Raw genomic sequence first — 27,224 nt, 5'->3', positions numbered from 1 at the left:
TGAGTAATGTATAGCATTGTTGAGTCACTATATGGTACATCTGAAACTAATAAAACACTGTATTACACTTTAATTAAAAAAAAAAAAAAAAGAAAAAGGAAAAAGAAACCAGAGGAGTTATTCACCCTACAAGAGATCCAGTTGCAAAGCTACAGTAACTATGATACTGTTATGGGAATACATAGCTCACTAAGAACCAAGTCCACAGACTCCAGCAAATATGGGCCCATGGGGGTATGAACAGAGTAGAACCACAAATCATTTGGAAAGTAGAGACACCTAATAATGATGATGGGGTAACTTTTTCACCACCCGGAAAAATAATACAAAATTGAATTCTTACCTTATGCCATACAAAAATGACCTCCAGATAATCTAAAGATTTAGCATTCAAATAATCATCTAAAGCTGTAAGAAAGCAGGAGGCCTACCTTTAAGAAGTAGGAAAGGCTTCTTAAAGACAAACCATAACAAAACAGGATACAGGGATCTGACTTAATAACGCAAAAACACTGACATGAAAAAAAGCTTGATAAACATATGTAAAAGGCAAGTAAATTGTAAGATGTTACAATGTTACCTCTGCAACTCACTAAGAAAAAGCCAAATTGTCCAACAAAGAAACCAAGCAAAGAACATATATATACCAGTGATTCATTAGTGTGGGGATCCTGTCAATACACACAAGAAAAAACACCCAGAGTCATCAGCAATCACACAAAGGCTCATTAAAACAGTGACATTATACTCTTCACTCATCAGAGTCACAGGATTTCACTAGACAGTATCAAGTGCTAACAGAAATGAGGAAAATAGGAACTTTCGAGTATTGCCAGTAAGACTGAAAATCAGGACAGCCATTGTGAAAACCCATTTGACTCTTGTCAAATTGGAGACGCACCATTTTTTATGACACAGTGCAAAGAGAGATGCAGAAGGCTGTTTCTAGAAGGACATAATGAACACACCCAAATGTTCACTCGTAGGAGGCAAAATGAGCATGTGCCACATTTATTTAATAGAATACAGTGATATAAGTGGATCCATACATACCAACATAGATAGAACCCCATGATATAGTAAGTGAAAATACAGAATACAGACTGGTGACATTTATGTACATTTTAAAAAACTCTGAGGCAACACCATTTCCTTACGATTGTGGGTAAAAACATAAAGAATGGATGCACATACACAGTCGCGTTGCGGTGGTGGCCTCTGCAAGGTACAAGGGGGCACTGAGGGAACTGGTTAAAGAATTTCACTTACATCTCAGTGTGTTACTTCTTTAAAAAAAACGGAAGAAGAGGGTAGTTATTACTTCTGGATGGTGAGAATGTGGACATTTACTATTGCTCGTCCTTTTTAATTCCCTTCCCAAGTTTTCCCTTGTGGAGTACTCCCTCTAGTGCTCAACCACATGCTCTCTGCAGGCAAGGGGCAGGGGTGGGCATGCTGAGAACACTGTAACACTGGATCTTGACGAGAGACTTAAGTGCTGTCCAAGGTGAATTTTGACTGTATGTGATTTTAGCCTTAACTGACAAACTTGACTATTAATACTCTTGTAAGTTTAGACTCACAGCATTCATGAGCATGATAACTTAAAAAAAAAAAGTGTAAAACACTTCAATTTAGGTAAGGACTTTTGAGCGGCCAATCTTATGTACAAAATTTAGTTAAATAAACTCCCGCTTCTCCAGTGCCATCTGGTGGAAAAAAGAGGCAACTGTACCTTCCACAAAAACCCACAATTGTGGTTATCAGAGCAAGAGCAACATTCTTTCCAAGGAAGAGTCTTTTCCTTCTGAGGTTACTGTGTACTACACTAGTAACCATGTACGTTCTTCAGAGCCTTCCTCAAACTAAATTGTTCAGCCTGTAAGTTAGATAAGAAAAGGCTGTTCTTCTATCTTCTTTTGCTCAGATTCCTTCTTTAATGTGTCTTAGTCAAATGATGTTTTAAATTCTTCCTCACCAGACCAATCTGCAATCATAATCTCTATTCATCCGTGTTTCATACCCTCCGGGGTAAAAAATTCCAACAGCTGATTTCTAGATTAAAAATTTTAGTGTCATTCTGCTTTATATAAACTGAGGGTGGTTAAGAATTTTTAATTTAAAGACTTAAAATACAGTGTGTTCTCACTATAAATATGCAGTGGGAATTATAAATAGTTCCTTCTTTCAAGCACTGAACGAGATAGTAAAAAACATACAGTATCTTACCAAGAGCCAACAAAACAGGCTAGATTTTTTCAGATATTAAAAAAATCAACATAAAACAAAAACAAAAAACCATAGTAACAAGGTCATTAATACCTCAATTTGCAATACCGAATTGGTTGATCCATAAACAATCCAGAGATGTAACTGAACAGGGTGGTAAAATTACTTTGGAAAATGACGACTGTACTCAGGACAAAATAAGTCAGTCCTAAATGGTTTCTTCCCTTAGTGTTCTCTGTGGCCACGATTCCAGTCAAACTTCATAACCTGCTGTCATAGCTTTTTAACGGTTTCCAAATCAGCACTAGCAGAGGATGGAAATAAAGCCAAAGGCACTCCCTCAGAGGTTCAAAACTGCTAGATTTTGATGTAGACTTAAATTTAGCAAGTTTCAGTCATTCCACTTAGATGATCCTGTAGATACATGCAAACACACTGAACTGTTGGCTTCCCTTCTTGTCCCTTCTCAAAGTTTATGATAAAGAGACTAATCCCTGTATTGGGACTGACTGACATAAATTCGGATTTGTTCAGAGTTGTGGGTAAGGAACACTTAAGGTCAGTCAGAAAATAATTAAACAGGCTTTTCATGTAAGCGCCATGACTCACAACTAAGACACTGGCGACTAATCCTGGAGCACTGCTGTCTGAATTAGATTCAGAGGGACAGTTTTTTCCTAAGGGAAATATCTCTGCCAGAGAAGTTTCCAGACAGTTGCTTGGAGCTCCTCGGGAAAACTGTTCATTTTCACCTGCCTCCTGCAGAATCAGCTGACAAAGAATATCAAAAAAGTCTTTTCCACGCATTTTTACCTACAAGAAAAGAAAATACAAATTAAAATAAAGTGCCACTAATGATAGTCTAAAACATACACATAAAACATAACTGACTGAATTTTCTAATATGTCAATGTAAGTACTACATAAGCAGATGAGATGCTGTTTCTATGCACTCAATCAGTAGTAAATGCCCAGGTATTTCTGGAACTATGGAAGCACATCTAGGGGCAAAGATGAGTAAAATACCATTTCCAATTCTTTCCTTCAGAGAGAGCACTTACAATCTAATTAGGGAAATTTACAAGTAAAAAGAAGCCCATAAAAGAGTGTGCCTAGGAAAGGGCACCTAGAGCCACCACAACAAGGACAAAAGCTCTTCTTGCCTTTACTAAACAGAAAGTCTTTAGGAGAAAATTATGAAAATAAAAAATGGTGGTGGGGGGGCGGGGATCACCAACAATGCAGTTTAAAAGCAGGACACTTCAAAGAAATTCAAACACAGTGATGATGTCACTTAGGGAGCACCGAAGATTTTGAGACCGCAATTACTTTGCCTGCCACTCTCACTGAACGGCACTGCACTCACCTCCTTCCTGCTAGTACCACTGCGGGAGTTACTGCTTCATATTCAAAGAGTTTTCTTCAAGTATCACCTTAACACACATCCTTTAAATCCATTATTGGCAATGACTGCCAACTTAATAAATAAGAAAGACAGCTTAAAAAGGAAAAATAAACACACCATATAGAATTGGTTTATGAACCAAACAACTTTCAAACCACTCAGCTGAGATTTAGAGACATCTCATTTATAAAACAAACTCAGTATTAGGTACTCTGACCTTGGCAGGTTCATGCACGTGGCAACCTGCCCCAGGGCTACGTACCTGGTCTAATGTCTCTCCTCCAGGTGGTGTGAACACAGGGCATTCTTCCCCAGCTGCTTTGGCCATCGCCCTTAGCTCACTTAGTGCCCTGCCTTCTGCAACCCCGTATTTCTGCAATGGTCCAACAGACAAAAGTGCCTCAAATCAATTTGCAATACAACAAGTAAATACATGTTTATGACAAACTTGGAATAATCATTCTGGCAAGAAGCCTGGCTTCCTTTCACTGACTTCATTCTATCTTTTAAACCAATAATGAGAATATACTCAATAGAGGGCCGTGAACCCTACAAAATACAGCTGACACCTTGAACTAGACACTGTGTCTAGATGCGTTATATGGAACAACACACTCAACTAGACAGTGTGGCTTTATTGGACAAATAGATCTGCACAGATTCCAGGACCAGAGACTAATGTATGCAGCAACCAAGTCAGCCACCTCACATGCCATCTCATCTGGTCCTAATAATAGCACTCTGAGATGGGCATTTTCATCACCATATTTATGAATGGGAGAGCAGAATTTCAGAGAGGTTAAGCAACTAGCCTATATTCCTATATCTAATAATCAGCAAATTTGAAATTCAAACCCCGATCTGTGTGATTTCAAAGGTCATTAACTTTTTAGATTCCTAAAGAATGAGCCATAGCAAAGGACACAGAAGTCACAAATGAAATACAAACGGCCAAGAAACTCCTCAGGAATCCATAATGTGAAAATTAAAATGGTACCTTTCGGAAGCTATTAAATTGGAAGACCAAAGAGACTACCAGTAGCTACTGTTTATGTGAGAAAAACTCTCCCTCATCATTCATGGAAGTACAAACTGGCACAGCTTTTCTGGAAGGAAATTCAGCAGTGTGTGCTATAGGCTTTTCAAAAAGTACACCCTCAACAATTTCGTCTCTAGGAAATCTATTAGGCATGTGTATAAAGAACCAACTACAAAAAGATGTTTATTTTAACATTATTTACATCAGTGGAAAATCGAGTCACAACCTAGGTGTGCACCAGTAGTAGCAGCCAAGCAATATCCATTTACTGGAATAATACAGTCACTAATCAGGTGGTCGTATCCACATACATGTTTGGGCACTGATAGACACAGGGAGAAAATCCGGTTAAAAACCAACATATAGAAGGGGTATACTTAGAAAAATACATACACAACCAGACAGACAGACAGACAGACTGACAAACATGAAAAAAGCCAAGAGCACACATACCAAAATGTTCACCATATTTGGCATGGTAGAAATTTTAGCTGTATTTTTTCCCAAACTATTCTTACTTTTAGTTCCCCACAATGACAACAGATTGCTTACAGAATAAAATATTTAAAGATAAATCATTATTTATGGTTTATACTGATGATGCCTCAAAATTCTACCACCACCAGACAGAAGTCCAACAATTAATTAAATGTTATTTATAGGAACATATGCACATTTGTCAGGTGCTCTTCCAATTCTTAACTTCAAATTCTTTTTCTTTAAGTGTATTTATTTATTTTGAGAGAGAGAGAGTACAAGCAGGGGAGTGGCAGAGAGAGAGGGAGAGAGAATCCCAAGCAGGCTCTGCGGGGCTCGAACTCATGAACCATGAGATCGTGACCCGAGCCAAAATCAACAGTCAGACGCTTAACTGACTAAGCCACCCAGGTGCCACTCAAGTTCAATTCTTATATCTTTAATTATAACTGGAACAACCTCTTTTATAAAGGAGAACATTAAAAATCATTAGCTCTATGACCATGGACTGGACCTCTGTGTGCCTTGGTTTCTGCAACTGTAAAAATGAGGTTTTAAATCTTAGGGGTATTGTGAAGATTGTCAAACCTGCAGTTCTGAGACCCTTGCCAGAGTGTGGTGGGCACTGTGCAAATGCTCACTAATACTACTAAGGCTGGGCAGTAAGTACAAGGAAGGAGGGGGCAGATGGAGAAAACAGATCATATCCTACACTATGCTGACAGCCAGGCTGGAGCTTGGATGGGCTCCGAAGGTAAAAGAGAAACAGTGAATTGTTTTATACAGGAACGCAGCAACCAAGTTTTCCAAAGATTACTCTGGCTGCAGTGTGGAGATTAGATCAGAAAGCGAGAGCAAGGCAGAAGGCAGGAGAACCACTGCTCCAGGTGATCCAGGTGACAGGGGACACTGAATACAGTAGGATGGCAGCAGTGGGTTTGCAGAGGGATGAACGATTCAAGAACTATTACACAGTGGCCAAATTGACAAGATGATGGTAGGATGTGCAAGTGGGAAGCAAGGAAGTCAAGAATGCGTAGTTTGAGTGACTGGGTAAAGCAGGAGCTACGTGGAGAAAAGATGCTGTGCTCCACTGAGCTAGAAGTAGATGTGGGGCACACACACAGACATCAAAAGTAGGCAGTTTGATATGTGAGCTCAGGCAAGAGATCTAAGCTAAAAATATATATTTGGAAATCAACTGAAATCACAGGAAAGGATGCAGTGATTCAGGGAGAGAGCACACAGAAGAATGGCCCGGACAAGGAGACCGTCTCTCTACTGTGCGATTGCAGGCCTCGTCCAGTGTTCCACTGAACTTGTAATGCTTGTATTAACACTGCAGCACTAGTTCTCAGGCACAGAGTGAGCCTTTCCAAGCAGCACCTCTGCGGGAACTCTGGTATGTATTTTGGACAAAAACAGAGAACACAGGCAAATTATGAAAAACAATTCTCAAAGATGCCCTAGCCATCGACACATCTATCCAGGTACAAAAGAAATCACAGGGCTGACGGAGACATTAGCCAGCTCATGGGCCCATAGTGAAGAGCAAAATTACTGCTCTGGGAGGACAAGCTCAGATCTGAAATTGAGATGTGGCTTTAGCTAAGTCACTATCTCAGCAAGTTTCATTTCTGGTATATAAAATGGACATAAGCCAGTCTATTCAAGCTTAAAATTGGGAAGTAGGATGGGGAGGCCAAGAAGAGAACTTTGCACTTTACCTCACACTCTTCTGTACTAGTTCTTATGAGAAGACCTTGCTTTTATAATTTGGGAATTTAATAATTAAATATGATACTATCAGTGAGAGTCTGTAACAGCCACTGACACATAGCAGGTTCTTAACATGTTAGCTGATTCCACATCCCTATCAGGAATGCGTCTGACAAACTGAGCTGGTTTACTGATGACTTATTGTGAAGAACAATATGTAAGTACGTTACTTACTCTTTCTCGAAGCCTTGAATCATACTTTACTGTCATATCTTTGCAAACTTTGCTCTTCTCCAATATCCCATGCACAGTCTGAAAATGGAAAGACAATGGTTTCTTTTCTCACAAAAAGAGTCATTCTAGCCAAAATGTCAAAATACATCATAGTATATAAAAAAAGAACTAGAAATAATTTTCCTTTGTGCAAGTTGCCTCTCTTCACACAGATCTGGGTATTTCCTTGTGACCGATCTTCTAGTTTGCAGGTCAGCAAATCAGAGCCCAAATCTAGACCACGGCTTGTTGTCATAAATGAGGATTTATTAGAACACAGCTATTTATGTATTGTTTGTGGCTGCTTTCACAGTACAACAGCAGAGTTGAACAGTTGTGACAGAGACCATACAGCCCATAAAACTTAAAAAAACTTACTATTTGGCCCTTTACAGAAAAGGTTCTGGTTCATTAATTCTCCATTCAGGTGTTGCTACATTGCTGTGAAACCCATCTATTGAGTCTTAATTTCAGTTATATTTTCAGTTCTAGAATTCACACTTAGCTCTTGTGCATAATTTCCAGTTCTCTGTTGTAATTCCATATGTCATTTTTTAATCTGTGCATTCAATAGTTATTTTAAAGTCCGTGTGTGGTAACCAGCTATCAAATAAATCCTGAGGCTTGTTTCTGTCATCTTTTGTTTGGGCTCATTTTTGTTCATGTTTCCTTCTCTCCTGGTGTGCCTGGTTATTTTTGATTAACAAGAAACACTGTATTTGCAAAACTAGAAATAATTTAAGTCCACAATGTGACTTGTTTTTTAACCCTCTCCCCACAAATTAAACATTATCATCATTATGGTTCTATATTGTCACTATTTGTTTACATTTACCCTTACTTTTACCAATATCTTTGCTCACCCATCTTTTCTGAAACTCAGACTTCCCTTCTGGAATTATTTTCCTTCTTCAATTATCCTTTGAAAGTTCCATTACAGCCTGTTTGTCTGAAATGTGTTCATTTCACCTACACCCTAGAAAATGTTTTCCTGGGTATAAAACTCTAGGTTAGTCTTTATTATCTCTTCAGTGCATTAAAAAAAATTATTACTGATACTGACAAATTTGTTGATAGTCTAATACTGGACATTAGTGGATGACGTTTGTCCTTAATCTTTGGACTTTGCAATTTTGTTATTTAAGTGTAGATATGGGTTTCTTTTTATTTATCTCCACTGGGATTTGTCACACTTTTTAGATCTGATAATGTGTTATCTTTCAAAAGTTCTGTAAAATTATCAACTGTGACTTCTTTGACCCCTTTCTCATTCTAACATCTCCTTCTGAAAGACACCAGACCTCATATCATGTTCTTCATTTCTTTTAAACTCTCAAATGTTTAATCTATTTATCACATTGTGCTACATTTCAGTTATTATTTTACATTTACCTATGAGCTAATGATCATTTCAACTATGTTTAATCTGTAATTTAGTAAATCCACTGATGTTTTCATTTTTGGTTTATCAACTTGTTCTGTGTTTTTAAATCAATTTCATTGAGGTATAATTTACAACAAAAAAACATACCTATTGCTAAGTGTACAGTTCATTGAGTTTCGAAAAATGTATACGACTATCTACATACCACCAAAATCAAGACATGGAAGAATTCTATCACTCTAAAAGATTCCTTTGTGTCCTTTCTAGTCAATCCCTCTCACTCCTGGCCCCTGACAAACATGGACCTGCTCTACATAACTGAAGATTAAATTTATCCTTTCTGGAGTCTCATATAAATGGAACCATACAATATGTACTCTTTGTGCCTGGCTTCTTTTGTTCAGCATGTTTTTGAGACTCCTCCATGTTTTTGAGACTCCTCCACTCCTCCTCACGTTGTTGCTGAGTTGTATTCCACAGCATGAATGTATCACAGCTCATTTATCCATTCACCTACTGATGAACACGGGTGATTCTGCTCTTTGAACAGAAGCTGTTCAAATGAACAAAGCTATTAATTATGTGTACAAGTCTTTGTGTAAACATATGTTATTTCTCTTGGATAAATTCTTAGGACCGAGATTGCTGGATCATATGATTAGTGTATACTAAAGTTTCACTGTTTTCCAAAGTAGTTGTTCCACTTTACATTCTCACGAGCAATGTAGGAGTCCTAGTTGTTCCACATTCTTGTGCATTTTCAAATGTTCATGTAATAGAATCTCACTATGGTTTTAATTTGCATTTCTGTCAAGATCAATTATGCTACACATCTTTCAATCTGCTTATTGACCTTCCATATTCTCTTCTTTGTGAAGTGCCTGGTCAAATTCAAATCTTTTGCTCATTTTAAAGTGTTATTCTAATTACTAAGCTGGAAAAAATTTATAAATATGGCTATATACGTATTTATCTACATAGATAGATTTGTCAGATACATATATATTATATATAAAATAAGATCTGTATCTTGTTTATGCCTTGCACTAAGAACCTTTATAAAGATTTTTCTCTTGTGTTTTCTTATAGAAGATATATAGATTTAGCTTTTAGATTTGTGCTGAGATCAAGTGTAAGTTAATTTTTGTGTGTTATATGCAGTAAAGGTCAAAGTTCATGTTTTTCTATATGGATAGTCCATTGTTTCAGCAGCTTTTATTGAAAAGAATCCCTGTCAAGTGCTGTATTACCTTGGCACCTCTGTCAAAACCCAATTGACAAAAAAAGATTCTGACTTCCAGGGAAGATGATGGAGTAGGAGGACCCTAAATTCACTTCCTCCCAGGAGTACTACTAGATAACATTCACATCAGTATAAATAACCCAGAAAATGACCCAAAGACTGGCAGAACAAATGCCACAAGTAAAGGTAGATAAGAGGCCACAATGAAGAGGGTAGGAAGGGCAAAGACACAATGGGGAATTAAACAGACCCATGGGCCAGCCATGCGCAGGAGGGAGGGAGCGGAAGGACTGGAAAACGAAGAGAAACACACAACAGTAAGCCCATGTGGGGAAGACAAATCCCCATTACATTTGGCTTTGAAAACTAGAGGGGTTGAATTTTCTGAGTTCTTAGAATCAGCCGGACTTAAAACTTGGAATTTTAAAAACCAGGGGGTGTGGCTCTGGGAGAGCCTGGAGGACAGAGGACATAGAGAGACAGCACAACCAACAGCCCAAGATACAGCATAGAAGCAGCAGTTTGAAAACTGCCTGGGGTATACAGGAGAGAAAGTTATTTACTAATCTCAGAACATGTCCAGAGGCGCAGCAGTCACAGGGACACTCCCCCAGGAAGAAAGAAGCTGGCATGCAACATTTCCCTCCCCTGCCCCACAGAGTACACACATGGCCAGCTGTGAGAACCAGTGTGGCAGACATTCACTATCTAACTTGCTAACACTGCCACCCACCCCCCAGCACCCCCTCAAATTCAGCAGATTTCACCCCCTCAAATACACTCCTGGCCCGAGCCCATCCAGGGCACTGTCACAAGCCTGGCAGTGTGCAAGTAGCTCCTACAGTGGCCAGCACCACTCCAAAGTGACTCTGGCCCTAGGGAGAGGGAAAATACCACCAGCACCACCCCCCCACCAGACTGTGGCCCTAGCAGTGGGCTGGAGGCAGACAACTAGTCTGACCGCAGGTCCTGTCCACCAATAAAAGCTTCTCAGGGGACAACACAGGGAAAGTGCCCTGCAGTTTGGTGCTACCACACCTCTGGAAAATGCCTGGTCTGACTCAACTCAGGCCCAAGGCAGCCCCAAACTGGCCCACTAGCAATAAAGGGACCAAACCCTGCCCACAACAGACAAAGAGAACCTCTGCAGATGACTGGACTGGCTCAACCATAACAGCCAGGTGCACATAGCACACATAGTAGACACCCCTGCAGTGTCAGGTTCTAGCAAACAGGGGACGCTGCACTGCAGGGCACTACAAGACCTCTTCTTCACAAGGCCACTACCTTCGAGAGCAGGAGACACAGCTGACTTTCCTAATACACAGAAACAGACACGAGTTACACACAAATGAAGAGTCAGAGAAATATGTCCCAAATGAAAGAACAGGACATAATCACAGCAAGAGATAAAAACAAAATGGAGATAAGTAATATGCCTGGTAGAGAATTTAAAATAATGCTCATAAAGATACTCACTGAACTTGAGAAAAGAGTGGAGGACATCAATGAGACCCTTAACACAGAGATAAAAAAGAACCAATCCAAGATGAAGAACACAAGAAATGAAATTTAAAATACACTAGACGGAATAAATAGGCTCGAGGAAGCAGAAGAACGAATCAGTGACCTGAAGACAGAGTAATGGAAAATAATCAACCTGAGTAGGTGAAAGATAAAAAAAATTATGCAAAATGAGAATAGATTTAGGGAACTCAGGGACACCATCAAGCATAATGGTCTCATTAATGGTCATCAAGTATAATGGAGGTCTGACTCCTTTCAGACCTAAAGACACATGCACACTGAAAGTGAGGCAATAGAGAAATATTTATCATGCAAATGCATGTCAAAAGAAAGCTGGGGTTTCAATACTTATATTGGACAAAACAGACTTTGAAACAAAAACTGTAACAAGAGACAAAGAAGGACACTACATAATAAAGGGGATAATCCAACAAGAAGATACAACTATTATAAATATTTATGCACCCAACATGGGAGTAGCCAAATACATAAAGCAGTTTATAACAAACATGAAGTAATCGATAGTAATACAATAATAGTAGGGTACTTCAACACCCCACTTACATCAATGGACAGATCATCTAAAAAAAAAAATTAACAAGGAAACAGTGGCTTTGAATGACACACTGGACCAGGTGGGTGTACCAATACAGAAACAACATTTCATCCTAAAAGAGCAGAATACACATCCTTTTCAAGTGCACATGGAACATTCTCCAGAACAGATCACACATTACATCACTAAACAAGTCTCAAAAATTCAAAAAGATCAAAGTCCTACCAGGCATCTTTTCTGACCATAACAGTATGAAACTAAAAATCAATCACGAGAAAAAATCTGAGAAGAACACAAATATATGGAAGTTGAATTACATGCTATTAAATAATGAATGAGTCAACAACAACAAAAAAAAAAATCAAAGAGGAAACTAAAAAATACATGGAGACAAATTAAAATGAAAACACAATGGTCCAACATCTTTGGGATGTAGCAAAAGCTGTTCTAAGAGGGAAGTTTATAGCAATACAAACCTACCTCAAGCAAGAAAAATCTCAAACCACTAAACTTACACCTAAAGGAGCTAGAAAAAGAACCACCAGGAGCTTAAAAACAGCAGAAGGAAGAAAGTTATAATAAAGAGGGGAAATAAATAAAATAGAAACTGAAAAAAAAAAGAGAGAATCAAACAGATCAATAAAACCAAGAGCTGATTCTTTAAAAAAATCAACAAAACTGATAAACCTTTAGCCAAACTCATTTTTAAAAAATAATAATAAAATAAAGAGAGGACTTAATAAGACCAACTGACAAAAAACAATTGAGAGGAAAAAAAACCAAAACCCACAACAACAAAAACAACCTGGCCATGTAGGTGTGGGTCAATTTTAGACCCCTCAATTGAGACTCCTTTTTTCCTTTTTTTAGTCTTCTTTCTTCCTTAATTTTGGAATGTTCTGTTTCTATAACTTCATGTTCACTGCTCTTCTACAGTGTCTAACCTGCTGATAATCCCCTCCTGTGTAATTTTCATTTCAGAATACTGTTATCTTTGATCTCTAGAAGATGAATTTGATTCTTTTTTATTTCTTCTATTTCTTTCCTCATTATGTTCCTCGAGCACAGATGAGCTTCACTGTTTTTTTTTATGTTTATTAATTTATTTTGAGAGAGACACAGAGAGCGTGAACCAGAGACGGCCAGAGAGAGAATTCTAAGCAGGCTCCACACTCAGCACGGAACCCAATCAGGGTTCAATCCCATGACTATGAGATCATGACCTGAGCCAAAGTCAAGAGTCAGATGTTTAACTGACTGAGCCTCCCAGGCACCCCATTAATTAATTAATTCATTGTTTAAGAAAGCTCAATGCCCAACATGGGGCTTGAACTCACAACCTGGAAATCAAGAGTTGCATGCTCTACTGACTGAGCCAGCCAGGCATCCCAGCTTCACTATTAAGGTGTGATCTTTCTGAAGTGTCCACTGTATGCTTGATGTACTTAACAAAGTCTATCCACTTTGGGTGGAAGGAACACAAATGATTCCCAACCTGTGTGAACACTTGAAATTGTCTGGCTTCTGGTTCCCCAGGGATTGTTCTCTCCTGCCCTCATGAGGTTTCACCTACGCATGTGCAGACTATAATCTACCAAGGATTTAAGGGGCTTCCTATACATACTTCTAGAGTTCTTTCTCTGTGTTGCTCCCTCTTCCAGCACTCTGCCCCACGATCTTTATTTAACCTCCCCAAATTCCAAGCTTTGTCTCCTCAACTCCCTGAGACCACTGGCTCTATCTGGCCTTTCCTGCCAGCATTGGGAAATTACTTCAGGTGGAACACCAGGACAATCCAAGGGTTGATGTTACTTGTCTCACTTCATTTGGGGACCACAGGCCCACACTATCTGAAGTCCAATGTCTATAAACAGTTGTTTCACAAATTTTGCCCTGTTTCTCTAGTTGCTTTTGCAGGAAGACTATATCCTAACTCTGTTATTCCCTCATGGTTGACACAAAGTCCCCTTCCATTGAGTTTTTAGACATTTATTTGGTTCCTTTTTAATTCCCTGGGGTCATTTTTATAGTACTCTGATCCCTAAAGATATTTCAAACGTGTCATTTATTTCTCTACAGTAACATAGTTCTTTTTTAACCATGTCTGGATTCTACTATTTGATGTCTTTGTGAGTTAAATTCTCCTACCTGGTGTTCCTGCTGGCTCTCTCATAAACCTTCTTTGTCTTTTTAAAGATATTTCGTTAGGTATTTTTCCCACGCTACTCTAATTTAAAAATTACCAAGGGGCACCTGGGTGCTCAGTCGGTTAAGCATCCAACTTCAGCTGAGGTCATGATCTCACAGTTTGTGAGCTCGAGCCCCATATCAGGCTCTATGCTGACAGCTCAGGGCCTGGAGCCTGCTTTAGATTCTGTGTCTCCCCCTCTCTCTTCCCCTCCCCCACTCAGGCTCTGTCTCTCTCTCTCTCTCTCTCAAAAGTAAATAAAAACATTAAAAAAAATAAAAATAAAATTACTAAATCAAAATAAAGTACAAAAGTAAAATGAAAAGAAACAAGTTCTGTTGGTGGGGGAAGGAGAGGATTGGGGGTGTTATCTGCATGTGATTTAATTTCCTACGATTCTGGTAGCAGTTTTCAAGGTTATGACTGTTGATACTCTTGACTCATCAGTCTAAACCTTGACTGTAGAACTTACCTGCCTTGTCCTTGTGAGGTCACTGGAGAAAACATGAGTAAATTTCACATTATTAAGAAATATGCCAGCAGCAGCTGCTTGTTTAAATCCAGTTTCTGAAAGAGGCTCATCTACTCCTTGTCCTGTAATAGTAAGAGAAGGAACAATAACATTCAAATATATATACATAAGGGATGCAAATAAAATCACATGTAAGAGAATATAATTTATCTACACTTTATTTAAAATATTTCTTTGGAGGGGCAAGTGCATGGCTCAGTCAGTCAGGCCTCAGACACTTGATTTTGGTTCCGGTCATGATCTCATCGTTCGTGACACTGAGCCCTGCGTTGAGATTCTCTCTCTCCCTTTCTCTCTGCCCCTCCCCTGCTTGCACTTGCTCTCTCCCTCTCAAAATAAATAAATAAACATTAAAAAAATATATTTCCTTGGTTATTTTTCTACATAATTTTTTTTTAATTTTTTTTTTTTTAACGTTTATTTATTTTTGAGACAGAGAGAGACAGAGCATGAACAGGGGAGGGGCAGAGAGAGAGGGAGACACGGAATCTGAAACAGGCTCCAGGCTCTGAGCTGTCAGCACAGAGCCCGACGCGGGGCTCGAACTCACGGACCATGAGATCGTGACCTGAGCCGAAGTCGGACGCTCAACCGACCAAGCCACCCAGGCGCCCCTCTACATAACTTTTCAGAGAACTGGAAACAAGTAAATTTAAGCTATAATCCTATAAAGACTCAGGTATTCAAATGTTTCCCAAAAGAATGTCTGCCTAATGGGAATAAGATGATGAGAATTCAGTTGTCTCCAGCTCTCCCCTCTCTTGTGTGTGTCTGCCCACCCCTTCGTTACCTGTATCTTATTAATGCTGGCTCTAATCTTATGTTCTCCATGCAGGTGCTTCATTTGAATGGTAGGATCATAACCTAAAAAGTTTCCTTTCTTAATCTCCATTGCCCAAATGTCCAATATTGTATTATTCCCTCTCTTCCTTCTTCCCTTCCCCCTTCCTTCCTTCTCCTTTAAAAAAAAGGTTGCAACCTCCATTTCCAGGAGAAAGGCTGATTAAACACTCTGAAGGGTCCTCCCATAACAAAAGAACCAAATAGGTGCGCTGTGTGTGTGTGTGTGTGTGTGTGTGCACGCGCGTGCGCGCGCGCCCTGCTCTCAGGGTATAAGGAAACTCTCCAAGAGGAGATGCAAAGCAACCAAAATACTCTGAGTTGAAAGTTAATATAAACATTAGAAAACAGAGATGACTTGGTAATCAGCACAAGCAAGGGAGTGTTTGGGGGAGGGAGACTGCTACATGGAACAGCGAGGTAGGAGAACTGAAACTCCACATTCCTGGATGCCAGAGATCCTATAAGGAAGCTAGTATAGTTTCAGGTCCGTAGTAAAATCAAATGCAAATTCTCTTCAGAGCAAATCTGACTTAACAAAGGCTAAGAAGTTTTCTACTAATTTATACTTAATAATAATTCAGCCAATGGAGGCGCCTGGGTTAAGCATCTGACTTTGGCTCAAGTCATGATCTCCAGGTCCATGAGTTCAAGTCTCTCATTGGGCTCTGTGCTGACAGTTCTGAGCCTGAATCCTGCTTCGGATTCTGTGTCCCCCCTCTCTCTCTGCCCCTCCCCCACTCGTGATCTGTCTCTCTCAAAAATAAATAAATAAATGTTAAAAAAAATTTTAATAATTCAGCCAATGACTTAACATACAAAAAAACAATCCGCCATGAACAAAAGTCACCAGAAACAACAAATAACAGATTCAGAATAATTAATACTTTAGACATTGAAATCAGCATATAAAGACTATAAACTGTGACTAAAACATAAAGACAGAGTAACAAAAATAAGCAAGTAACAAGAAGCCATCCAAAACAACCAGACCGCTTTCTAAAAGAATCAGACAGATCTTCCAATAACGAAAAATAGAATTGCTGAGGAGGGAAACAATCCTTCAGTGGATGAAAGGAGATTCAGTAACAGAAAGGCTTAATGAACTCAAAGACAGGGCTCAGGTTTTTACCCCAGATGCAGCACAGATAAAGGAGATAAAACACATCTCAGATATATTAGAGACACGAAGGAGAGAATGATATTCCTTAACATATTTCTGACTGGAACTCCAGAAAGAAGAAAATGAAGGAGAAAAAATATGAAGAGATAATGGCTGAGAATTTTCCAGAAATGAGAGAAGATATAAATCTACAGATGAAGAAAACACCAAGCAGGATAAATTAAAAGGGGGAAAAAAAAAAAATCCCCTCTAGGTATAAGAAACTGCAGAATACCAAAATCAAATAAAAGATTTTAAAAGCAGTTACAGAGAGAGACAGATTGCCTACCATGGAACATGATTTGGCTGAGAGAAGACTTCTTAACAGGAGCAATGGAAGCCAAAAAAAAAAAAAAACAGCACACTAATATCTCCCAAGTGCTAGGAGTTCTGTCAGTCTAAATTGTCTAGGCTAAAAAAGGTTGAATAGAATTAAAATAAAATTGTCTGGAATGGAAACAATTAAAACTCTCTTTACCACCAACCAATCTGCACCATGGGACCTTTTAAAGAAGATACTTCAGGAATGCAGGTCTGAGATGCAAAAGAAACTATGAGGAGAGAAACTGGTAAATATATATGTAAATCTAAACAAACATTATCTAAATAACAAATTAAATAATACCTATGTCATGTGGTTAAAAAAGGATAGGACTAAGATACTAAGCGATAATCATACAAGTTCTTTGTATTTGGGAGGGAAAAGAGGTATAGATATTATACTTCATTACGTATGAATGGTAAAAATTTAAAGGTAACCATTGAAAGAATAGGTGGGGGTTGAGAGAGGGGAAGGAGGAAGAGGAAGAGGAAAATCAACTATGTAGTTAGTATCTATGAAGTAACACTTAAGGCAGCACAGAAAGGTTAAAAGGAAAGCAATGGAAAATATATACCAGGCAAATTCCAACCCCCAAACAGCTGGAGAAGCTATATTACACTCAGAAATGCAGGACTTTATGACAAAACGATTGTGAGGATTACTATAAATAATCAATGATCTAATTCACTGGAAGACAGAATGATTTTTAAACCTGTATGTACCTAATAAAATAGTCTGTAACTATACAGGAGCAGAACACATAAAGCACAAATTGATAGAATTTCTGGTATTAAAGGATAAATTGGCCATCACAGTGGGATATTCCACATCTCAACCATAAATTCATATTTAGGTCATGCAGGCAAATCTGTAAATTGACAAAATTAGCAAAGCACACAAGATTTAAACAATAAAACAGAGGTTGCTTATTTGACACCTAACTCCAAACCCAACAATTAGAAAATACAGATTTTTGTCAAGCATAGAATGGTAGATTTATAAACACTGACCATGTTAACTGATTTCAAAGAGATATCAATAAACCATCTTGTCAGAAAGAATACAAAATATAATTGGAAGTCAACCAAAAAAGATGAACCAAAAAAAAAAGCTTAGCCATTTGGAAATTTAAAAGATAGTTCTAAATAATTCATGGGTCACCGAAGACAATTTAAGACACCTGGTGCCGATACTTACAAAATTACTACATTATCAAAACTGTAGGTATGCAACAAAAATGGTACTTGGAAATACATGTCTTGAATGCTGTAACTTAAAGAACTAAGCATTTAACTGACAAAGTTAGGAAAAGAACACAAATGTGGAAACAGGTGTGACCACAAACACTTTTATTCCGGCTCCACTGTCAGCGTGGAATGAAATGAGACAAGTACTAAAGAACCAGGTGTTAAATCCAAAGGCTAATTTGGGTGGGGCACGTGTCACCAGAAAACAAAGGGTCATTTAATTATCAGACTAATTTTCAGAAGCGGGAGTCAGGCACACTGGGTATGAAAATCAGTTTCTGCAAACTCCAGATGTCCCTAACCAAAAAAATAAAATGAAATGCTTTTGTAATCACCGCACAGAAATAGTACGTCTGACTGAGAGTTCACCCAAGATATACACGCTAGACTTGCTGGATCACAGGGAGATTAAGATCTGAACCCAAATTAGCAGAACAAGGGAGGAAGAATCTGTTCAGAATAAAGCAACAATCCTGTATGAGAACAGGAATTCGCTTTTTAAACCTCTTCTTTGTTACTACTAAAAATAATATAACCACCTTAGCAGAAAAATACCATTAACTAACTAGCCAGCAAACTTCATGTTTCCAAATATGAAATCATTTTAAATCACAGCAGTTACATTTTAAGACCACTAGACCCAACATAACTCTTTAATCAGCTGACTGGGCCACTTTGAAGCTACCCATAAGCAACTTGGAATCCTGTTCTTTACATCCAGTTCCCTTAAGAAACTTATTCCTCCTAGTTACCATCTGCTCTGATCGTATTTCTGTAACCATGATGCTTTAATTCTTTAATACTGCTCACAATACAGAGCTGTCCCCAGGCACCCTCCCCCACCAACTCTGATTTGCTTACATATCACATTAACACTAGAGGAGACAGCTAAAATAAAGTATACTAACCTTGAATTATTTTCTCCTTGTTAAATCTTGTTTCTCCACTAAAATAGAGAGAGGGGGAAAAAACCTTTATTACCAAATAGGTTATTTTTGAAATCAGAAAAAAAAAAAAAAAAATCATCAATGAAAGGTAATGATATTCACAAAGGGAGCATATGAACCTTGTAGCATACTTCACAATCTAACCTATAAACATAAAATTTGTTCTAAATTGATATTTACAAGCATCTACTCTAATGTACTTAGTTGATTTGGGCTCAGAATTTCATACTGACCCAAATTAAAATGTATATATCATGAATCAATCATAATTGTAAGTAGAATATTCTATCAATATGTATATATAATTTTCATTAAATAATCTTGTTGAAATAAATGTTAACTAAAACTCCTTTCACAAGCAGCAGGAGGAAACCATGAGAGTTGGTTTATTGCTGGATTGAAGGAGCAAGTGCGAGGGAACCCGAATGTGGTGGGAAAGAAGTGGACAACCTTTCAGATGCCCTGGCTTCTTCTGGTTCCTACATCTCCACCTGTTCCTTTTTGTAATGCTGACAACTATCTCGGAGAGGACACTAAAAACTGAGGTTGGGGTACTATGCTTTTAAGAATTAAAAAACCAAACCAATTTCAAAGCAACTGTTAAGAGTGAAGGACTGGAAACTTTGTCATAAAATAACCATCAACTGAGACTGGAGGGAACACAAAGTGGAAGGGGACGGGGATGTGCTATCTGGACGAGACCGGACAACAGTAAAAGCAATCAAATTCCTGAAAAGCTATCAAGAACTGAGTTCAAAATTCTTTGAGCTCTTTTTATGTGCTAAGTACAGTGCTAGGCACTGGAAAACAGAGATGGGAAGGACTGGTGGCTGCCCCGGGGGAAAAAGGAGTTGACTTGTTCTGTGTAGACACTGAACACAGAACTGGAAGGGTGGGTAAAAATAGTAAATAGGTTTCTTTGGATCAAGTTGTTTCCTCATTTGGTACCAAATGTCTACAGCTCATATTGATATATTTCTATGTCAAGGGGAGATGAAAATCCTTCGAAGTAAATTTCATTGCCATATAGCAGCCTGAAGAACAAAAACTGCTTTGGCTATATACTTAGGAACTTGGTTAAGCTTGAGTGCCTCTGTTCTTTGTCTGTAAAATGGGGATGATAACAGCCCCCATTTCACAGGGCTCTTGGGGTAACTGAATGAATATAGATAAAGTGTTTAAACACTGTTCAGCTTTTAGTAAGCACTCAATAGTTCTGTTTATAGGTCATTTTTGGACAGAGCTATACAGAAATCAAAGATTCAACTTAATGCATTTAAAATATTGTAAAAATCGTGAAATAAACAATGTAAACAAATAATATACTATAAAGTCAACACCCTGGTGACCCCACCCAAGTTAACAGATCACCACTGCCAGCCTCCTAGAGTGGGTCTCTTTCCAACCACAATGTCCTCCCACCCCCAGTGGATCCACTACCTGGCATTTATTTAGATGCTCATTTGCTTTGCCTTTCTTCATAGCTTTCCCATGCAAGTACAGCATAGGATTAGCTTGCCTGTTGTTGAACTTTATAATGAGTTGCTTCTTGCTGTATGCAGTCCTGTGTTGCTACCATTCCTCAACATTGTTTGGGAGATACACCACTGTTGTGACCGGTGGCATACTCTTACACTCTCATTACTGTGTAATACTCAAGAATTTCCCAGTGTTATTTATGTTGTTGATATATTTACATTGTTTCCAGTTTGGAGCTAAGCTGCTGTGAATAAACATGTTTGTATAGAGCACATCAGATTCTCTAGGGCAGTGGGTGGCAAAGTGGGGCCTCTGAACCAGCATCACTGACACTGCCTGGGGCCTTTTGGAAATGCAAATTCTCAGGCCCCACTTCAGACTCCCGAATCAGAAGCTCAGAGGTTGTGGCCCAGTTCATCTGTTTTAATAAACCCACCAAGTGATTCTGATGTACATTCATGTTTGAGAACTACTCAAAGACCAGCACACGATCTTGGTAGAGTTGTACTGGAATACAATCATACCCATTTGTTTACATGTTGTCTATGACTACTTTCACACTATAATAATGGAACTGAGCGGTCCAGACAGAGTGCATGGCTTGTAAAGCCTAAGCTACTTCCTACCCCTTAATTAAGTTTGCAAAGCCATACCTAGTGATCTAGGCCTAGCCCTAGAATTGCTAAGCCACAGAGTATGCAAACATTTAGATTTATCAGACAATAGCGAAGTGGTCACAGCAATTTACAACCCCCAGCAGTGTTCCACATCCTCTCCAACATTCAGTAATGTCAGAGTTTCCCATTTGTGCCAATTTGGCACAGAACAGTTCATCTCAGTTTTATCTGACTATATTTCCCTGATTACTGTGAAGGCTCAGGCTCATCATCCCTGCTTTGTTTTAAACAAAGCACTAGTTTAAAAAAAAAAAAAAAAGCCTTTACATGGATTGATTTACACAGTCTAGAAAGGAACTCCATCAAATCTTAAGAGTCAGAATCACAAACCCGGGCCTCTGCCTGGAACCTTGTCCCTCATTTACAAAAATAGTTGTCTGCCAACCTCTGCCTAGAACAGCGTTTCTCAAACTTGAGAGTGTATCTGAATCCCCTGGAGAGCTTAATGAAAACAGAGACCACTGGACCTGACCAATATGTTCTCACTCTTCCAGACCCAATACAGACAAACAGCCTGCTCCCTGAGGAAGCATTCCCTCCCAGGCACCATTCCCCACCAACCTATCCCATTTAAACACACCCAGGCTACACTCCCATTTCCCACCCCCCCCCCACTCCCCCCCCCCCCAGTACTGTCAGTTACCACCCATATGCTAATTAACCTTTTTAGATGTGTGTCTAACCAGGTTCCAGCTCCTTAAAGGCACAGCCAGAGGTTGCCTTGCCCTAACATACTCATTGCCTAGAGAAAACCCAGGGAAGTAACAGAACCTCAGTGTACGTACTCTGCCAATGGAAGGTCATCTGGAAATATTAATCAAAATAATAAATCTGTTTGCCCTTTAATACAGCAACCATAATACTGGGAATACTTGCATTCAACCTTATTTAAAACAGTATCTGCCACAATATTTTTTCTAGTAGCAAAAGCTGGTAAATAACCTAAATATCCACTAACAGAGAACTGGTTACATTAACAAATAAATGGTGGCATATATACATAGTGGAATACTAGGTAATTGTGTCCCCTAAAAAAGAGAATGATTTATGGAAAGGTTTGGAAAAATTACCAAAATATATTAAAGAGCAAAAGCAAAGTGCAGAATAATCTAAAAAGAATGCTATCTTTTTAGAAAGGTGGAAAATAAGAATAAACATTTGGACCTGCGTGCACATGTGCACACAAACACCAGAAAGATATATAAGAATTGTTCTGATTTCTAAACATGTGGATGTAACTTTAAAAAAATGTATGACAAATATATGAAGATTTTCATTACTATTTACCACTGATCTGCCATTGTCATCATTGTGGTTGATATTAATAAAATATGTCTTTTACTCCAAAATTCATTCGAAATCATACACAGTGGATGTGAAAGAGGGTATTAATCTCTACCATTCAGACAGATAAAGTATCCACGGTGATGATAGAGAAACTGCCGTTTAAAAAAAATTCTTTTTGTTTATTTTTGAGAGAGAGAGAGAGAGAGAGAGAGAGAGAGAGAGAGAGACAGGGACAGCACACAAGCAGGGGAGGTGCAGAGAAACGGGGAGAGAGAGAGAGGGAGACACAGAATCCGAAGCAGGCAGAGCAGGAATCTAGAAAGAGAATTTTTTCCCAAAAACTTTCATAAATATTTAGTTTTACAGCTATCAGCTTTATCAAGAGGTTTGTATAAATCCTTTAGGCAACTGTTTAAAGTTTGTTTTGGGAGTGGGAAAGAAAATTAGGTGGCTAAAATAGTTTTACTATTAATCTACTTCCCTTAACCAAAGTGTGGCTTGTGATAGTGGCAGAGAAGGTGGAAGGAGCTGAAAGGTCAGAGGAATATATTTTGAAAGAGTCAGGAATAACACTACTCATTTTCAAAATCTCCAGTGTGATCCATTTCCAAAACAGAACACCCGACTCTGCAAGAATCTAAATGCTTATGCCAAGAAGTTAAGTCTTATGACCAGCCATTTATAGGTCCCACAAATATGCATCATTCATTTTGTAGGTTATTACACTATTCTTCACTTTAAAAGATTTTATTTTGTTAGTTCTCGTTTATATTCTATGGCATTTCTTTAGAAGTCATTTAGAAAGCTTAATTTCCCGATCATATTCTTTTAAAGAATTCAAATTCAACAGATGAGTACTGTTTGCCACAAGACCAAGGCAAATCATGGGAAATTAGTACAGATTTGGGGCATGTTTTCAAAATAGATATGCTTCAGTGTACATGGAAATGCAAAGCCTCACCTGATATTTAATCAAGAATACAGCTTTATCTTAATTCCTCTCTACCAATTAATTCACTCGAAAATATAGAAGATTTCGAGGGCTAGTAACATGGAAACCGTCACTAGATGGTCGGAGTGGGGGTGGGGGACATAACACACCCAACTCATGATATATTTTTATTTATATGTCAGTCCTAGTGGTAAATGCTCTCCCAATTGATCAATCCTATTCTCAGAAAACAAGTATCACAGTAACATAACTAACATGTATCTTTATAAAAATTCACAGGTGCCCTAACACTTACTTTGCTTGCTTTATTTATGACCAGAACAATTATTGGCATTCAACAAAAAAGTAACTGCCAATAGAGGTAGCATAAGAAAAGCAAATCAGTTTTGCTATCATTAAATTTACTAATTTATCATCTTTAGGTCATTAAAAGCGAATTAAATGAGGTTTGTAAAATTTTTTGTTTTAAGAGCTAGTTAAAAGTGGAAGTGAAATGGGATGGTTTTCCAGGCAACTAATTGCAAACAGACACAAATAATATTTCAAGGAACTGGGGCCTTCAATGGGTTATGTAGGTGATGGAATTCCCAATCTACATATATTGGGGTTTTCAACAATGCTGGACTAGAAGATCAGAAGTTATAGTTTAATAATACTAAAAGACTTGAAATTTGCAATCTTGGATATTCTATTCCAAAATGATACTTGTGAGCACAAGTATGTCGAAGATAAACGCACAGGTAGTTACAGCATAAGATTCATAAAGGATTTGGTTGAACTTACAGAACTTGCATTTTAAAAGCTTTCTGGAATTATCTGAAGAGGCACTGTTCACTAAAATTATTCATCTCTTTAAAAATACCGATCATACTATCAGTTTCAAAGCACTGGACTATCTTAGTTATACAGAATCAGATAATAGAAAAGTCAAGTGCTATTCCCAATATTATGCTAAATGACCCACCCTGTGGATTCATTATATTTAACTATGGTGATTATTAATCAAGTTTGCAATCGTTTCGTTTCCTGAAAGCGTCATTAATTCTTAGCTTGGAGAATTTGGAAGAGGAAAGAGGGATGATTCAGGCAGGAAAGGCAGCTCACCATAACCCTATCAATTATTTCAACACTTTAACTCCACTTTCCCATGAATAAAACAGAACAAAGCAAACTAGTCTTAACACTCTTCACAATTATATTAGCAGAAATAAAAAGTAGCCCCTAAAATGGCTGGTGATATTCAAGCAATCTACAAACACTAGGTTTTAACTCAATAAAAAAGGAGGCAGAGAGGACAGTGATTAAGAGGATGGGATGGGCTGTAGAGTCAAGCTCCTTTGCTTCAATTCCACCACCCCACCAGCCATGTGACTTCAAGCAAGTTACAGGACTTCTGCACCTGTTTCCTCACCTGCAAACTGAGAAGCAGTCCTCACCTCACTGCACTGTCAGAACTTAATTACAACAGTGCCTGGCACATAATAAGGTATAAAGACTTACTTTTAAATTGATTCCTCAAAGGATTTCTATAAGGAATCAGTTTTTTAAACCAAGCCCTTTTTTAAGAAGCACGGAGGAGACAAAATCCAAATTCATGTAACTACTGTCCATAAAAATCTAAATAGAAATCACCTTACTATCAAGGGATGGTTCAATCCAGATTTCCTGCGACTTGTGAACTTCAATTATATGTCAGACACAGTACTGGCTGAGTTCAGGCATCCATAAGGTGCTCAAACACTGGGAAAAGAAGGGCTCTACTTCCTGCTCTGCTACCAATGAGCTATACATGACCTTAAGTAGGTCATCAAATGATCATAAAGCAGTCTATAAAATGGAAGGGTGGGGAAGAGACAGAGAGGAACTCAATTTCTAGTTTAGTCATCAAAATCCTGTGAGTCTTACAGGGATAATTCTGATGATTCCTAAGATTATCCTCCCATAAAGGAAGAACAGGACAAAAAAAAAAAAAAAAAAAAAAAGATACCAATTAAAGTCAGCTCGACAAGGTTAAGTCCTATTACTGTTCCTTGTGAACTCTGGAAGTCAAAAACCGTATCTTATTTACCTGTATAGTCCAGTCCACGGGCACCTAGCACATATTCAAAATGCGGGTCTGATAAAATTATACATACATCCTGAGGACTGACTACATTTTTATTACAGATGCTCTTACAGAATTAGAAGTTATTTAGTTCTTGAGACACATTTCTTCCCCTCCGTTGCACTACGCACTCTGCCTCACACTAGTGAGGCAGGTATTTTCACTACCCCCATTTTATGTATTAGCAAACTGACGTCGTAAAGATTACGTTAACGGAAGCCGCGGTTACAAGGTTCCTCCTAACCAGAGCCCGGATTCTAACCCAGGTCTATCCTGCTTGAAAAATCTGTGGTCTTAACCACCCTGCACTGCACTTCCATTAACAGTCGGCAAATAAGCGTTACGAAGGAAAAAGATAAGAGACATGAAGACGTAGCAGCTTTCAGCTCCACCGTGGAATGTTATGATAAAAATATTTGTTCGGAGTGATGCAGGTTGCAGAAACGAGGGTGGAGGCCCTCCGCCGCCGCCAGCAGTGTGATCTCGGGAGGGAAGAACTAAATCTCAGGTCCACGCCTGCGGCTGCCCTGGCAAGCGAGGGGCGGGGGTGCAGCACAGATGGAGAGAGCGGCGGAAGGCAGCCAGCACACAAATACGGGCCTGGGACGAGCTATCCCGCAAACTCTTTAGGATCCGTTGGGGGGGGGGGGGGCGGGGAGGGGGAGCAACCAGCCGCGCACGAAGTCCGGAGCCAAGGCTGGCTTTTTTCAGCTTTAACTCCGCCAAGTGGCTGCGAACCTCGGCCGTTTACTCCTCCGGACCTCAGCGTGCTCATCTGTAACGCCGGACTCCAGATATTTACGACCCGCCTTCCCGGCTCAGGGGCGCCGGGGGAAGAGGGGTCCAACCCTCCGAAGGGCGAGCAAGCAGGGAAGAGGAGGGGTGACAGGTCAACGGTCTCTTCACCCACTCCTCAACAACTCCCTGACGAGAAGGCGACAAGGGCACCCTGCGACGGCAATACTCACTGCCGCACAACGGTCAGCGCGAAGCGGGTCATCTTCCGGGCGCCCGGAGGGAGGGGAAGTGATGGCCCCAGCGCAGCTCGCGTGCCCAGCACCCTCCGGCGCGAGGCTTCTCCGCACTGCGGGACACCTCGCCCACACCACTTCCGCCAAACCGGCCGGCCGGCCGGCTCCGCCACCATAGGCCGAGGCGGCCGTCTACGTCATTCCAGGAGCGCCAATCAGGGCGGCGAGAGGCCGACAGGGCGGCGGAGAATGGTAAGCAATGAGGCCCCGCCCAGGGCCGTGGCGCTTGCGCCCCTACGCGCAGGCCTGTGATTGGCGCGCGGCAGGTGCTTGCGGGGCCAGCCCTGGAGTCCGCAGTGGCGGCGGTTCTTGCCCGGGCAAGTTTGGATCCTGGAGACTCCGGATAGATGGGTGAGCTGGGGCACGGATGTGGAGTTGATTTCATTTGAAGCAGGAATGCAGCTAGTAGTCTTACTTCCGGAGTGTACAGCGCCAGACACATTGGGTCGTATGAGGTTTTACTGTTAACCCGTAATACTGGGGATGTAGGGTCAGCAAGTTCTGTGGATTTAGATCCACTTAGTTCCTCTCCCCGCCTCGACAGGCACAGTCCTGCAGCAAACTGAAATCAGATTTTTTTTTTTTTTTTTGAGCGCTCTTCCAG

At 39.5% G+C, this 27,224-nt stretch overlaps 1 protein-coding gene across 2 annotated transcripts; it reads right to left on the bottom strand.

Moving 5' to 3' along the window:
• Window positions 1-983: 983 nt before the first annotated feature.
• On the bottom strand, window positions 984-27,044 carry TIGAR (TP53 induced glycolysis regulatory phosphatase). 2 transcript variants are annotated; one of them, XM_042945557.1, is made up of 6 exons: window positions 26,558-26,826; window positions 19,052-19,089; window positions 14,513-14,634; window positions 7,104-7,181; window positions 3,897-4,007; window positions 984-3,042 (listed from the first exon to the last, which is right to left on the bottom strand). In XM_042945557.1, the coding sequence occupies exons 1-6, from the start codon at window positions 26,734-26,736 to the stop codon at window positions 2,611-2,613; spliced, it is 960 nt and encodes a 319-aa protein (XP_042801491.1). In that variant the 5' UTR covers window positions 26,737-26,826; the 3' UTR covers window positions 984-2,610. The 2 variants fall into 2 exon arrangements, with proteins under 2 accessions (XP_042801491.1, XP_042801492.1); XM_042945558.1 differs by lacking the exon at window positions 3,897-4,007 and having other exon boundaries at window positions 26,558-27,044.
• Between the last annotated feature and the right edge of the window lie 180 nt (window positions 27,045-27,224).

The sequence above is a fragment of the Panthera leo genome, chromosome B4, assembly GCF_018350215.1.
Source record: "Panthera leo isolate Ple1 chromosome B4, P.leo_Ple1_pat1.1, whole genome shotgun sequence".
NCBI lineage: Eukaryota > Metazoa > Chordata > Mammalia > Carnivora > Felidae > Panthera > Panthera leo.
Note: the sequence above shows the minus strand (reverse complement) of the source record. Positions and strands in the feature narration are given on the sequence as shown.

Excerpts from the sequence above, each read along its gene's own strand:
- TIGAR (XM_042945557.1), bottom strand. The coding sequence starts at position 26,736 with ATGGTGGCGGAGCCGGCCGGCCGGCCGGTTTGGCGGAAGTGGTGTGGG. Across the intron at positions 4,008-7,103 it reads ATTCAAGGCTTCGAGAAAGA|AAATACGGGGTTGCAGAAGG; the intron begins GTAAGTAACGTA and ends GGACCATTGCAG. Across the intron at positions 3,043-3,896 it reads GAGGAGAGACATTAGACCAG|GTAAAAATGCGTGGAAAAGA; the intron begins GTACGTAGCCCT and ends CTTTTCTTGTAG.